This window comes from Cetorhinus maximus, unplaced genomic scaffold (assembly GCF_964194155.1).
Source record: "Cetorhinus maximus unplaced genomic scaffold, sCetMax3.hap1.1 HAP1_SCAFFOLD_4264, whole genome shotgun sequence".
Classification (NCBI taxonomy): domain Eukaryota; kingdom Metazoa; phylum Chordata; class Chondrichthyes; order Lamniformes; family Cetorhinidae; genus Cetorhinus; species Cetorhinus maximus.
Genome location: NW_027600168.1, coordinates 3252 through 17634, shown reverse-complemented (window position 1 = coordinate 17634; position 14383 = coordinate 3252). Strand labels below are relative to the sequence as shown.

Here is a 14383-nt window from a genome sequence, read left to right as displayed (position 1 = left end):
GGGGTGAGGAGTCCCACAGTTTGAGGGGGGGAGGGAGGTGAAGCTAAGATTTGGAGGGGCCGGATCGGGGACCCCTAGAGGTAGGTGCCCGTCCCTCCCTCTGGGCCCTCGGGACCCGGGCTGCCCCCCTGGTGGTGCCCCCCCCTCCCCCGGGCCAGCGAGTCGTACGTGGGGGGCAGCGCCGGGTCAGCCAGGGCATCGAAGGCCCCCAGGTGGGCGCCGGGGTCCCGCCGGGCGTGGGGGCAGACGGGCGGCCGGCAGCGAAGGTGGTGGGGCGGATCCGGCAACGGGGATTGGGGTGGGGGTGGGGGAGGGGGGCCGGACCCCCCCAGGAGGTGCCGGCGCAGGGCGGCCAGCGCCAGGGCGGCGCTCAGCGCCCCCAGGTCGAGGACCAGCTCCAGGATCTCCGCCACCGACAGCACCGAGGACCCGAACCACAAGCTCCACTGGCTGCCGAGGTTCGACAGCACCAGCACCACCTGGGGAGGCAACCAGAAGAGAGGGAGGGGGAGGGGGGTGTGCCCTCCGTTACTCGGAACTCCTTCCCCTCCCGCGCCCGACCTCCCTCCCCCGTCTCGCGGTAAGCCCTCCGTCTCTCCCCGTCCAACTCCACGCGAGGTGGGAGCTGGAAGAAGGCGTGGGCGGTGGGTGCCTTTCAGCCCTTCCGGGAGGAGGGGTGCTGCTAAGCCAGCCCGGGCTGACCCACGCCGTCGGTCGCCCTCCATTCCCTCGCCGATCCCAGACGCACTCGCTCCTCACATGAGCTGAAGCTCAGCCGCTGTTTCGCAGAGCAACCTCCTCAGCCTGAGGAGGAGGAGGGGCCCCGGGGCTGGGTTCATTTCCCCCATCCCCAGCTGGCACCGATGCCAAGTGTTTATCTTCCACATGAACACCCCCACCCACTACTCCCATGCCTGCCCCCAATACCCCCCCTCCCCACTCTGGCTAGCCCACGAGCCCAGTGGAGACAAGACGGGGCGATCTTGCAAATATTGAGAAAGGGGCTTACGGGGAGAGCAGGGTTCTCGCTTATGGTCTTGTAGTTCAGCTCACGGAAGAAGAGGTTCAGTTTGGCGACTTCTTTCCTAGCAGCGTGGGAGAATGGAGAGACGGGGGTTAACACACGTGCGGGGGGGCGGGAAGGGGCAGAGTATGAGACAGAGGCAGACAGAGGCAGAAAGACAGAAAACACAGATGGAGAGAGACAGAATGAGACACAGAAAGAGGGAGACAGAGAGAGAAAGACAAAGAACGAGAGAGAGACAGAGACAAAAACAGGGGCAGGGAAAGAGAGGGAGGCAGACTGACAGACGGAGAGATAGAAAGTGAGAGAGAGGGAGAGAGACAGAGAGAGATAGAATCAGAGAGAAATAGAAAGAGAGTGACAGAGAGAGAGAGAAAGGTAGACGGAAAGAGAGAGAGAGACAGAAAGAGAGAGAGACAGAGAAAGAGAGACAGAGAAAGAGAGATAGACAGACAGTGAGAGAGAGAGACAGAGAGTGCGCGAGACAGAGAGAGCGAGACAGAGAGAGAGACAGAGACAGATACAGAGAGACAGAAAAAGAGAGAGAGACAGATAGAGAGAGAGACAGATAGAGAGAGAGACAGAGAGAGAGGCAGATAGAGACAGACAGAGACTGAGTGAGATAGAATGAGAGTGAGAGACAGAGAGATAGAAAGTGAGAGACAGATGGAGATAGGAAGAGAGTGACAAAGAGAGAGAAACACAGACACACAGAGAGAGAGACAGAGACAGCGAGACAGAGAGAGAGAGACAGAGATAGAGAGAGAGAGACAGAGCCAGGGAGAGAGAGAGAGGGCAAGACAGAGAGACAGAGGGACAGAAAGAGAGAGAGAAAGAAAGAGAGTGACAGAGAGAGACAGACAGAGAGAGAGAGAGACTGAGAGAGAGAGACTGAGAGAGAGAGAGAGAGACTGAGAGAGAGACAGAGACAGAGAGAGAGATGGAGATTCCCACCGAACAGTTTCCCACCTGTTTGAGCTGCTGAACTGTTTTTCACTGTGGAGTACCGGATAGATCCAGCTCTGAGAGTGAAATAGATCAAGAAAAAACATCATTAACCTGGAGATGGAGATGGATGGAGAGAGGGATTGGGGAAGGAAGAGACTGTGAGTGTGAGAGAGTGAGTATGAGTGTGTGCGTGTTTGTGTGTGTGTGTGTGTGAGTGTGAGATTGTGTGTGTGTGTGTGTTTGTGTGTGTGTGTTTGTGTGTGTGTGTGTGTAAGTCTGACAGAGTGTGTGTGAGAAAGTGTGTGTGTTCTTGAGGGAGTGCATGTGTGTGAGAGAGTGTGTTTGTGTGTGTTTGTGTCTGAGGCTGTGTGTGTATGTCTGTGTGTGAGAGAGTGTGTCTGAGACTGTGTGTGTGTATGTCTGTGTGTGAGTGTGTCTGAGACTGTGTGTGTGTGTATGTGTGAGAGAGCGTGTGTGTGTGTCTGAGAGAGTCTATGTGTGTGTCTGTGTGTGAGAGTGTGTGTATGAGAGAGTCTGTGTGTGTGTATGTCTGTGTGTGAGAGTGTGTGTATGAGAGAGTCTGTGTGTGTGTATGTCTGTGTGTGAGAGTGTGTGTCTGAGACTGTGTGTGTGTGTGAGAGTGGGTGTCTGAGAGAGTGTGTGTGTGTGTCTGTGTGAGAGTGTGTGTATGAGAGAGTCTGTGTGTGTGTATATCTGTGTGTGAGAGTGGGTGTCTGAGAGAGTGTGTGTGTGTGTCTGTGTGTGAGAGTGTGTGTATGAGAGAGTCTATGTGTGTGTATATCTGTGTGTGAGAGTGTGTCTGACACTGTGAGTGTGTGTCTGAGAGAGTCTGTGTGTGTGTGTGTGTGTGTGTCTGTGTAAGAGAGCGTGTATGGTTGAGAGAATGTGTGTGTGTTTGTTTGTGTGTGTGTGTCTGAGACTGTGTGTGTGTGTTTGTGAGCAGAATGGATTGGGCTTCATTTTCACACTCACCTCTGAATTCTTTGATGGCCAATTTGCATATCCTGCAGTCATCTGATATTCTGTTTGCCTGGAACAGTAGCAGTGATCTTAATACAACTCCCTCATTACTGACCCTCCGACAGTGCGGCGCTCCCTCAGCACTGACCCTCCGACAGTGCGGTGCTCCCTCAGTACTGACCCTCCGACAGTGCGGCGCTCCCTCAGCACTGACCCTCCGACAGTGCGGCGCTCCCTCGGCACTGACCCTCCGACAGTGCGGTGCTCCCTCAGTACTGACCCTCCGATAGTGTGGCGCTCCCTCAGCACTGACCCTCCGACAGTGCGGCTCTCCCTCAGCATTGACCCTCCGACAGTGCGGCTCTCCCTCAGTACTGACTCTCCGACAGTGCGGCGCTCCCTCAGCACTGACCCTCCGACAGTGCGGCTCTCCCTCAGTACTGACCCTCCGACAGTGCGGCGCTCCCTCAGCACTGACCCTCCGACAGTGTGGCGCTCCCTCAGCACTGACCCTCCGACAGTGCGGCGCTCCCTCAGCACTGACCCTCCGACAGTGCGGCGCTCCCTCAGCACTGACCCTCCGACAGTGCGGCGCTCCCTCAGCACTGACCCTCCGACAGTGCGGCGCTCCCTCAGCACTGACCCTCCGACAGTGCGGCGCTCCCTCAGCACTGACCCTCCGACAGTGCGGCGCTCCCTCGCTAGTTGGAAGGAGACCGCACTGAGGGCGAATGCAGTTTGTACTCACTGGCACGGTTTCTGACATGTTCTGAAACAGCCCAGGACGTCTGCGGAGAATTCTTTGGATAACCGATAGTAGCAATGTCCTGGAAGTGGAGGAGTGGGAATGGAGGGAAGGGGGCAACTCGGAATATTATTCAGATTAACACAACCGAGAATCTGCAGCCAGAAGCCATATCAACCTCAGCAATAGGCTGGCGAACCTCCGGCCTACTCACCTGAGCCTTAGCTACAGGCCCCAGAGCCTGCGACCCACTCAACTCTGCCTTAGCTACAGGCCCCAGGACCTGTTGCCTATTCAAATCAGCCTTAGCTACAGGCCCCAGAGCCTGGAGCCTACTCATCTCAGCCTTAGCTACAGGCCCCAGAGCCTGCGGCCTACTCAATTCAGCCTTAGCTACAGGCCCCAAAGCCTGCGGCCTACTCAACTCAACCTTAGCTACAGGCCCCAAAACCTGCAGCCTACTCGAATCAGCCTTCGTTACAGGCCCCAGGGCCTGCAGCCTAAATATCTCTGCCTTAGCTACAGGCCCCAGTGTCTGCAGCCTACTCAAATCAGCTTTAGTTACAGGCCCCAGAGCATGTGGCATACTCAAATCAGCCTTAGCTACAGGCCCCAGAGCCTGTGGCCTACTCAAAGCAGCTTAAGCCACAGGTCCTAGAACCTGTAGCCTACTCATAGCCTTAGCTACAGGCCCCAGAGCCTGCTTCCAACTCAACTCAGCCTTAGTTACAGGCCCTAGAGCCTGCGGTCTGCTCAAATCAGCCTTGGCTACAGGCCCCAGAGCCTGTGGCCTACTCAACTCAGCCTTAGCAACAGGCCCCAGAGCCAGTGTCAGTCCGCGACTTACCCCAGGCGGTGTGCTTGTTGTAGTTGCAGTACTCAGCCCCAGGGGGTCGTGGGTAGAAGTAGTAGGCACAGCCGCAGCGAGAGACCATGGTGATCTGGAAGCAGGATCGAACACAGGCCTAAAGAGAAGGGAGAGAGCCAGAGAGAGAAAAGAGTCAGAACTGGGGTGGAGGGATAGAGGGAGCAGCCCGGGTTAACGCAAGCCGAGAGGCCTCAACACCAGGCCCGAGAGCCTGAGGCCTACCTATGTCAGCCTGAACAACAGGCCAAGGGCTTGGGGCCTAAATGTCAACCCTTGCAACAGGTATAGAGTCTAAGACCTAGATACGTCAGCCTGTGCAACAGGCCTGAGACCCTAAGGCCTATAGATATTAAGCAACCGGCCACAAGCCTGAGGCCTACAAGCGCACCCTTGAGCAAAGGCCCAAGAGCCTGAGGCCTCCAGGTGCCAACCTTAACAACAGGCCAGAGAGCCCGATGCCTACAATCATCAACCCTAGCAACAGGTCAAGAGCCTGAGGCCTATGATCATCAACTTGAGCAACAGGCCTGAGAACCTAAGGCCTATGTACGTCAACCGCAGCAACAGGCCAAGGGCCTCAGGCCTACAGTCATCAACCCTAACAACAGGCCAAGGGCCTCAGGCCTACAGTCATCAACCCTAACAACAGGCCAAGGGCCTCAGGCCTACAAGCATCAAAGTGAGCAACAGGCCTGAGAACCTGAGGAGTCCACACATCAGACTCAGTAACAGGACAGAGAGCCTGCAGCCCACAAGGATCGACAATGAAGGTGAGCTCCCTGCTGTTGCAGGCCGGCCCTGTCTTTGAGGGTCACTCCCCCTGCTGGCACCAAGCCTCCTCCAGCCCCGCATTACCTGCTGGGTGTAGTCGGACATGTAGAGGTTTGGCACCCCAATCTCGCTCCCGTTCTGCGTGCAGTCGCTGTAGTCACCTCCCAGGCGAATCACCTCCTCCTGCAGCAGAACACAGGATGGGCAGAGGCTGGGGTGACTAATCACACCGGGAGGATAGACTGGCGTCAAGAGCAGTGAAAGGGAGAGAGAGACAGACAGGAATAGAGAGAGACAGAGAGAGAGAGACAGAGAGAGAGTGAGAGAGACAGAGAGAGAGAGACAGAGAGAGGGAGTGAGGAAGAGAGAAAGACAGAGGGAGAGAGAGAGAGAGAGACAGAGAGAGAGAGACAGAGAGAGAGAGAGAGACAGAGAGAGGGAGTGAGGAAGAGAGAAAGACAGAGGGAGAGAGAGAGAGACAGAGAGAGAGACAGAGAGAGAGAGAGAGAGAGAGACAGAGAGAGACAGAGAGAGACAGGGAGGGAGAGAAAGAGAGAGACAGAGAGAGGGAGTGAGGAAGAGAGAAAGACAGAGGGAGAGAGACAGAGAGAGAGAGACAGAGTCAGAGAGAGAGAGAGACAGACAGAGAGAGAGAGAGACAGAAAGAGTCAGAGAGAGAGAGAGACAGAGAGAGCAAGGGAGACAGGGGAGGGAGAGACACAGAGAGAGAGGGAGAGAGACAGAGATAGAGGCAGAGAGAGAAGGGGGGGAGAGGCAGAAAGGGACAGAAAGAGGGAGAGAGACAAAGAGAAACAGAGACAGATTAAGAGAGACAGAAAGACAGAGAGAGAGGGAGAGAGATAGAAAGACAGAGAGAGAGGGAGAGAGACAGAGAGAGGGAGAGAGAGAGAGGGAGAGAGACAGAAAGAGAGAGACGTAGAGGCAGAGAGAGAGACAGACAGAGAAGGAGACAGGAAGAGAAAGAGAGGGAGAGGAACAGAAAGAGAGAGAGAGAAAGAGGAAGGGAGGAGAGTCAGAAAGAGAGAGGGGAGAGCGAGAAAGAGATACACAGAAAGAGAGAGGAGAGATTCAAAGAGAGAGAGAGGAGAGATTCAAAGAGAGAGAGAGACAGAGAGAGAGAGAGGGAGATTCAAAGAGAGAGAGAGGGAGAGTGGTCCCTCCCTCTTTCTCAGGTCTCTGTTACTGACCTTCCTCATGCTAATGGATGTTTCCACACCCGGTCGAATATCAAAGCCTCCGTCCTCCATGAATGGGGCTTTATTCGGCTCATGAACCATCACCCGAGCACCAGCATCAGTGGAGAGCAGGGGGATATAATCATTCTGCTGGGTCTTCACCAGCAGACACAGGCCTGGAGAAGAGATCACAGGCAAGACTGGCAGTGTAGAGGGCGCTTTACTCTGTATCTAACCCCGTGCTGTACCTGTCCTGGGAGTGTTTGATGGGGATGGTGTAGAGGGAGCTTTCCTCTGTATCTAACCCCGTGCTGTGCCTGTCCTGGGAGTGTTTGATGGGGACAGTGTAGAGGGAGCTTTACTCTGTATCTAACCCCGTGCTGTTACTGTCCTGGGAGTGTTTGATGTGGACGGTGTAGAGGGAGCTTTACTCTGTATCTAACCCCGTGCTGTACCTGTCCTGGGAGTGTTTGATGGGGACAGTATAGAGGGAGCTTTAATCTCTATCTAACCCCGTGCTGTACCTGTCCTGGGAGTGTTTGATGGGGACAGTGTGGAGGGAGCTTTACTCTGTATCTAACCCCGTGCTGTACCTGTCCTGGGAGTGTTTGTTGGGGACGGTGTAGAGGGAGCTTTACTCTGTATCTAACCCCGTGCTGTACTTCTCCTGGGAGTGTCTGATGGGGACGGTGTAGAGGGAGCTTCACTCTTGATTTTGTCTCTCTTACCGTTATCTTTCCCAGCTTTTGAAGTCTGCCACTGGTAGCTGCTGTTAATGCCATTAAACGTGTAACAGTTGCCATAGATTGGATGATTAAATGTTGTATAGTTACTGAAATTAGAGAGAGTGAGTGAGATACAAAGAGGAATCAGACCCCCTTTCCTTCCCTCTCCCCCTCTCTCTCTCCCTCTCTCTCTGTCTCTCTCTCTCCGTCTCTCTCTCTCTCCGTCTCTCTCTCTCTCCGTCTCTCTCTCTCTCCGTCTCTCTCTCTCTCTCCGTCTCTCTCTCTCTCCGTCTCTCTCTCTCTCCGTCTCTCTCTCTGTGTCTCTTGTCTCTCTTTGTCTCTGTCTCTCTCTCTGTCTCTATCTCTCTGTCTCTCTCTCTCTGTCTCTATCTCTCTGTCTCTCTCTCTCTGTCTCTCTCTCTCTGTCTCTCTCTCTCTGTCTCTCTCTCTCTGTCTCTGTCTCTCTCTGTCTCTCTCTCTGTCTCTCTCTCTCCCCCCCCTCTCTCTCTGTCTCTCCCTCTGTCCCCCTCTCTCTCTCTCTCTGTCTCTCTCAGTCTCTCATCTCTCTCTGCCTCTCTTGTTCTAAGAATTTGGGTGTAGTTAAGTTGGTCGTGTTAAGTTATTCATTGTCGCAGATGGTTCATTAGTTACTGCTTTAACCTATTTACGTAGCACTCTGTTTCTCCACGCTTGCTTCTACACACGTCTCTGTCCAACCTGACAGTGACCCCTGTCGGGTCATGTGTTCCCTTCCATAATCGTGTTGGCGCTACTGCACTCAGTCCCACGTTGACCCTTTATATTCCACACCCTTATACTACACCTCCCCCTAAGTTTTTACTCCTCGTTTTTACAAGCTGTGTCAGTTTACCCCGCGGAGTTACACCATTGGTGCTCCCCCATCTGCCCCCATCATGTCCGCTGAGTTCATAGGCTGAGGGGGTCTCGAGGCCACAGCACCCCTTCAGATCGTGGTCCACTCTGCTGTCGAGGGGTTAGGCCGGGGGTGGGGGGAGAGACTGCTTGTCTCTGACAGGGCAGGGAAACTTTCATTGAATCAGAGGCTGTTCTGACATCTGGCCGCCTTTTTTCTTTCCATGACATTGAGTCGCTCTCCGTCGAACCCCCCGCTTGTAGTGGCAGAAGAGGGGGTTGGGGGGTGCTGATTGAACCCCATTAATTAGGGGCCGGGTGGACTCTGGGGCTCGCCCCCTCTAAGGTGCCACTTTCCCTTCTTCCTCCCTGCCTTCACTCTTCCCGCCAGGGTGGACAGGGGGGTTGGTGCAGGGGGACCGGGAGGCGACTTGGTCACGAGGTCACCTTTGCTTGTTTGGCCGCTGGGGCCATCAAGGGGTGCCTGGTCCTGGCTCGGCGCGGGCGGCACTGTCGCTGCCGGCTGGGCAGTCGCGGCGTCTGCTCCATGGCCTCGGTGGCCCCAACCCGCACGGCGGTGGGTGGGCGGGGGAGGGGCGTAAAACCGCGTGAGGAGATGTCCCGTTGCGCGGTATTTCGCTCGGCGGTCGTACGGGGATGAAGCGGGCGATCAGGCGCATTGACGGCGCAGTTCGTGGGGCCCGTCGACCCCTGACGCTTGGAGGGGAGCGGGCGAAGTGTCCGGGCGCCATCTACATTTTTCTCTTGGAGCTACCTTGTGATTTCTTTTGTTGCTAGGAGGCCGACATGCTCCCTGGGTGCTCAGCGGGAGCGCTCGCCCATGGCTCCTGGATCATGCCTGGGACCGGAAATCGGACCCCTTCGGGCCCGTTCGAGTGGCGAGTCCGCCCCTCGTCGCCAGAGGCCCCTCGGCCCGCGCCTGACAACCTGGGCGCCCTTTTCCGAGGCCTCAGATCCTCCTCCGCATGAAGCCCGTCTGGGAGCGCGCCCTCCGCCGCACCCACAATTATTCTACCCCTGACTAGCTCGGGTTTCAGCTCCGCCCTAATCGCCGTCTCCTGCGGCTCGTCGTTGAAGGGGGTCGACCAGTTCCCCTGGCTGCCGGACGGCGTTCCTTGCATTTAGCCCTTCTAGTTACTGCTGAGGTTAAAAGGAGCTTCGAATGATTTTAAAGCATTTTTTGCAGGGTATGTGCCACTTCCCTGTCGAGCTGTTATATCGTCGGCTGCAGGGCCCACCGAATATAGCAATGTGGTGACCTGTTCATCTTCTGTCCTGCTATCGGTCCAGACTTGAAGCAATCATGTATCCAAGGGGTCAATTTCTCCGAAAGTCCCCAATTTGCTTGTTGATCTGGGCCTCAGATGAGTCCAAATGGACTTGGGAGGGCAGATTTCTGATCCCTCATTAATATTTTCAGCTCGTGGAACCGTTCTGGAAATCCAAGATGGCGCCGCCGTACACACCTTCCCAAAGGGTTTTCCTGTGCTAGCCGGACTTGCGCTGTCCAGGAATTGTAAATTTGTTGCTCAACCCCCTCCCTCTCAGTATTGAAGCCACACTTCCACGCGATTGGGTGGATTCTCCCGCTGCAGCGAGGATTCCAAGTTCCGCCTTCAGCTTCCAAGCCTTTCTTTGGAGCATTTCTCTGGCAATTTCCACCTGCCCCTCTCTGCTTCTTGAGCTCTTCTTGATTTATTTTATTTTCCTTCAGGCTTCCAGGATTTTTGTTTTCCCTTAGGCGGGGGGGGTGGTCTCGGCGAGGTTCTGAGTTGTCTGAATCGCTGCCACCATGTTGCACGGAGCTGGGTGACGTTGGGCGGGTTCGTTAAGGAATTCAGAGTCTTGGATGATTCAAGGGTCAGTACTTATGGATGACGAGAAACTGCACACAGAGGTACAGTATAGGTCCAGGCTGTGAGCTGTCTCCATGCTTGCTTCTACACACGTCTCGGTCTAACCCGGCACTGAGCCCCGGGTGCGAGTCATGTGTTCTCTTAGATCACTGTGTGGGCGGTACTGTGCACAGTCCCACATTAACCCTTTATGTGCCAGACACTTAACCTACATCTCCCTCTCTCTCTTTCTCTCTCTCTGTCTCTTTCTGTCTCTCTCTGTCTCTGTCTTGCTCTATCTCTGTCTCTGTTTCTCTGTCTGTCATGCAGCCTCTCTCCCTGTCTGTCTGTCTCCCTCCGTCTCTAACTCTGTCTCTGTCTCTCTGTCTCACTCTTTCTCTGTCACTGTCTCTCTATTGCTATCTCTCTATCTCTCTGTCTGTCTCTCTCTCTCTCTCCTTTGATCTCTGTCTGTCTGTCTCTCTCTCTCTGACTGTCTTTCCCTCCCTCTCCCTTTCTATCGCGCTCTCTGCCTCTCTCTCTGTCTCTCTCCCTGTCCATCTCACTCTGTCTCTCTGTCTGTCTCTCATTCTCACTTGCTCTCTCTCTGTTTCCCTCTCTCTCTTCCTGTCTCCCTCTCTCTCATTCTCTCACTCTCTCTGCCTCTTTGTATCTCATACTCTGTTTCTCCCTCATCCTCTCTTTTTCTGTCTTTTTCTATTTCTCTCTATCGCTATCTCTTTATCTCTCTCTCACACACACTCTCTCTCTCTGCCTGTCTGTCTCTCTCTCTCTCTCTCGCTGATTGTCTTTCTCTCCCTCTCTCTTTCTATTGCTCTGTCTGTCTGTCTGTCTCTCCCTCTGTCTCTCTCCCTGTCTCCCTCACTCTCTCTCTCTGACTCTGTCTGTCTCTCATTCTCACTCTCTCTGTTTCCCTCTCTCTCTCTATCTCTGTCTCTCTCCCTCATTCTCTCTGTCTCTCTCTCTGTTTCTCTCTCATTCTCTCTCCGTCTCTGTCTCTCTCTCTGTCTCTCTCTCATTATCTCTATCTCTCTCTCGCTATCTCTCTCTGCTTCTCTCTCATTCTCTCTCCGTCTGTCTCTCTCTGTGTCTCCCTCATTATTTCTATCTCTCTGTCTCTCTCTCATTCTCTCTCCATCTCTGTCTCTCTCTCTGTCTCTCTCTCATTATCTCTATCTCTCTCTCTATCTCTCTCTGTTTCTCTCTCATTCTCTCTCCGTCTCTGTCTCTCTCTGTGTCTCTCTCCCTCATTATTTCTATCTCTCTCTGTCTCTCTCTCTCTCTCTGTCTCTCCCTCTCTGTCTCTCTCTCTCTCTCTCTGTCTCTCTCTCTCTGTCTCTCTCTCTCTGTCTCTCTCTCTCTCTCACTCCTCCTCTCTGACTCTCTCACCCTCACCCTCTCTTTCTCCCCCCCGCTCCCTCTCCCTCGCTAGTCCCCTCCCCCACCCCGACAGTGCCCCCTCGCTCACCTCTTCCCACACGACCAGCCGTTGAACTTGCAGTCAAAGATGAAGTCGGCGAAGTGAGCCTCGGCCAGGGGTCCCGGCACCCTGGGGACCCGGGCCATCACGTTGACGTAGTGGAAGGCGTACCACTCGCGCACCGCGTCCACCCCGGACGAGTGCCAGTTGTAGAAGCAGTCGCCTCCGGTCTCGTTACACTGGGGAGAGGGGGGGGAAGGGGAACAGGATCAGAGCGAACCCGAAATCAGACCACCCGTCCGACGGGGTCAGAATTCAAACCGTCCCGACGCGCAGCCACCTCCAGGGGGAGGTAGAAACGAGGGGCAGGCGCCGGCCCACCCAGTCGAATAGCCGGTGAAAATTTCACCCAAGCTGTCAGATCGGACGGAGCGGGCGCCACCCGCCCGACGGGGTCAGAATTCGAATCGTCCCGACGCGCAGCCACCTCCAGGGGGAGGTAGAAACGAGGGGCAGGCACCGGCCCACCCAGTCGAATAGCCGGTGAAAATTTCACCCAAGCTGTCAGATCGGACGGAGCGGGCGCCACCCGCCCGACGGGGTCAGAATTCGAACCGTCCCGACGCGCAGCCACCTCCAGGGGGAGGTAGAAACGAGGGGCAGGTGCCGGCCCACCCAGTCGAATAGCCGGTGAAAATTTCAGCCAAGCTGGCGACGCTTCATACCAGCTCCTCTGACAGAACAGCACATCCCCACCCACCGGCTCCCAGCCCCCACCGATCTCCTCAAAACCAACCGGGGCACCCGCGCAGTCCGGCCCCCCTCACCCCCCCCCCCCGTGACTCACCAGCTCGAAGCCGATCTTCCAGGAGCTGTTCCTGCTCAGGGGCGGGTTGTGCAGCCAGGCCCCGCGGCTGCTGGCGTTGGTCGCCGGGGCGCGCCGGGGGCTGATCTCGAGCGCCGGGCCGCGCCGCCTGCCCAGGTCGATCAGCCGCAGCCCCAGCCGGGGCGGGAAGGCGTCCCGCCGCCGGGGGGAGGGGGCGGGGGGAGGGCCGGACCCCGGGGAGGGGCGCTTGTAGCCGTAGAGGGCGTAGAGGGCCTCCTCGGTCAACTGGTCCAGCTCATGCAGGTCGTTCCGAACAGCCTTGTATCTGGAATTAAAGGAAAACTCGGGTCAGAGAGGAGGGAGCTTTACTCTGTATCTAACCCCGTGCTGTACCTGTCCTGGGAGTGTTTGATGGGGACAGTGTAGAGGGAGCTTTACTCTGTATCTAACCCCGTGCTGTACCTGTCCTGGGAGTGTTTGATGGGGACAGTGTAGAGGGAGCTTTACTCTGTATCTAACCCCGTGCTGTACCTGTCCTGTGAGTGTTTGATGTGGACGGTGTAGAGGGAGCTTTACTCTGTATCTAACCCCGTGCTGTACCTGTCCTGGGAGTGTTTGATGGGGACAGTGTAGAGGGAGCTTTACTCTGTATCTAACCCCGTGCTGTACCTGTCCTGGGAGTGTTTGATGGGGACAGTGTAGAGGGAGCTTTACTCTGTATCTAACCCCGTGCTGTACCTGTCCTGGGAATGTTTGATGGGGACAGTGTAGAGAGAGCTTTACTCTGTATCTAACCCCGTGCTGTACCTGTCCTGGGAGTGTTTGATGGGGACGGTGTAGAGGGAGAGTTACCTGTAGGGGTTGAGTGTACAGATGGTGACTGCCGGGAATTTCAGTGTCCTGGTGTCCACGCTCAGTTGGATGCTCACTGGGAACTGCCAGTACTGCTGGAAGATGATTCCGAATTGCCAGTACATTACTCCCACGCTGAGGGCCAGCACCGCTGCCCAGAAGCTCGTCTTCATCCGATTGCGTTCGGAGCAGATGAGTCTCACAGCTCCGTGCACGGTCGTGTTGCTGCAGAAGAAGAGCAGGAGCTCCCGGTAGGTGCGAGGGAACTCAAACCAGCCCTCGCCACCCTCCTCCTCGCCTGCCTCCTGTTTGTCCGTCATTCCGGCAATCTGTAAAAGGGCAGAGAGGGAGAGAGAGTTAGACAGAGGGCGAGAGAGAGAGAGAGAGACACACACAGAGAGAGAGAGAGACAGAGAGAGAGACACAGAGAGAGAGACAGAGGCAGAGACAGGGAGAGACAGAGAGAGAGACAGAGAGAGAGAGTTAGAGAGAGAGTTAGAGAGAGAGTTAGAGAGAGAGACAGAGAGGGAGACAGAGAGGGAGACAGAGAGAGAGACAGAGAGAGAGACAGAGAGAGAGTTAGAGAGAGAGACAGAGAGAGAGAGTTAGAGAGAGAGACAGGGAGAGAGACAGAGAGAGAGAGTTAGAGAGAGAGACAGGGAGAGAGGCAGAGACAGGGAGAGACAGAGAGAGAGAGTGAGAGAGAGAGACAGAGAGAGAGAGAGACAGAGAGAGAGAGAGAGAGACAGGGAGAGAGAGTTAGAGAAAGAGAGAGTCAGAGAGAGAGGCAGAGACAGGGAGAGAGAGTTAGAGAGAGAGAGAGGCAGAGAGAGAGTTAGGGAGAGAGAGTTAGAGAGGGAGAGACAGAGAGAGGGAGAGACAGAGAGAGGGAGAGACAGAGAGAGGGAGAGTCGGAGAGAGAGTCGGAGAGAGAGAGAGAGACACACAGAGAGAGAGACAGGGAGAGACAGATGGACGGAGAGAGAGACAGAGAGAGAGTTAGAGAGAGACAGAGTGAGAGAGGGAGATAGAAAGAAACTGAGAGAGAGATTGAAAGTGACAGAGAGCGAGAGTTAGAGAGAGAGAGCGTCTGAGAGAGAAAGAGAGAGAGAGTGACAGAGAGAGAGAGACAGAGGCAGAGACAGAGAGAGAGAGGGAGGAAGACAGAGACAGAGAGAGAGAGAGACAGACAGAAAGAGAAACGGAGTGAGAGGGAGGGAGAAAGAGAGAGACAGAGCAGAAACAGAGCGAGAGAGAGATTTAAAGTAACAGAGTGC

The 14383-nt window shown here is 55.3% G+C and overlaps 1 protein-coding gene across 1 annotated transcript; it reads right to left on the bottom strand.

The window, feature by feature from the left end:
* Positions 1-74: 74 nt before the first annotated feature.
* On the bottom strand, positions 75-13432 carry LOC144678429 (epithelial sodium channel subunit alpha-like). Its single transcript, XM_078538214.1, has 12 exons — positions 13107-13432; positions 12276-12579; positions 11477-11667; positions 7262-7365; positions 6546-6709; positions 5422-5520; positions 4546-4663; positions 3702-3780; positions 2966-3023; positions 1994-2046; positions 1010-1085; positions 75-479 (listed from the first exon to the last, which is right to left on the bottom strand). The coding sequence occupies exons 1-12, from the start codon at positions 13424-13426 to the stop codon at positions 75-77; spliced, it is 1971 nt and encodes a 656-aa protein (XP_078394340.1). The 5' UTR covers positions 13427-13432.
* Between the last annotated feature and the right edge of the window lie 951 nt (positions 13433-14383).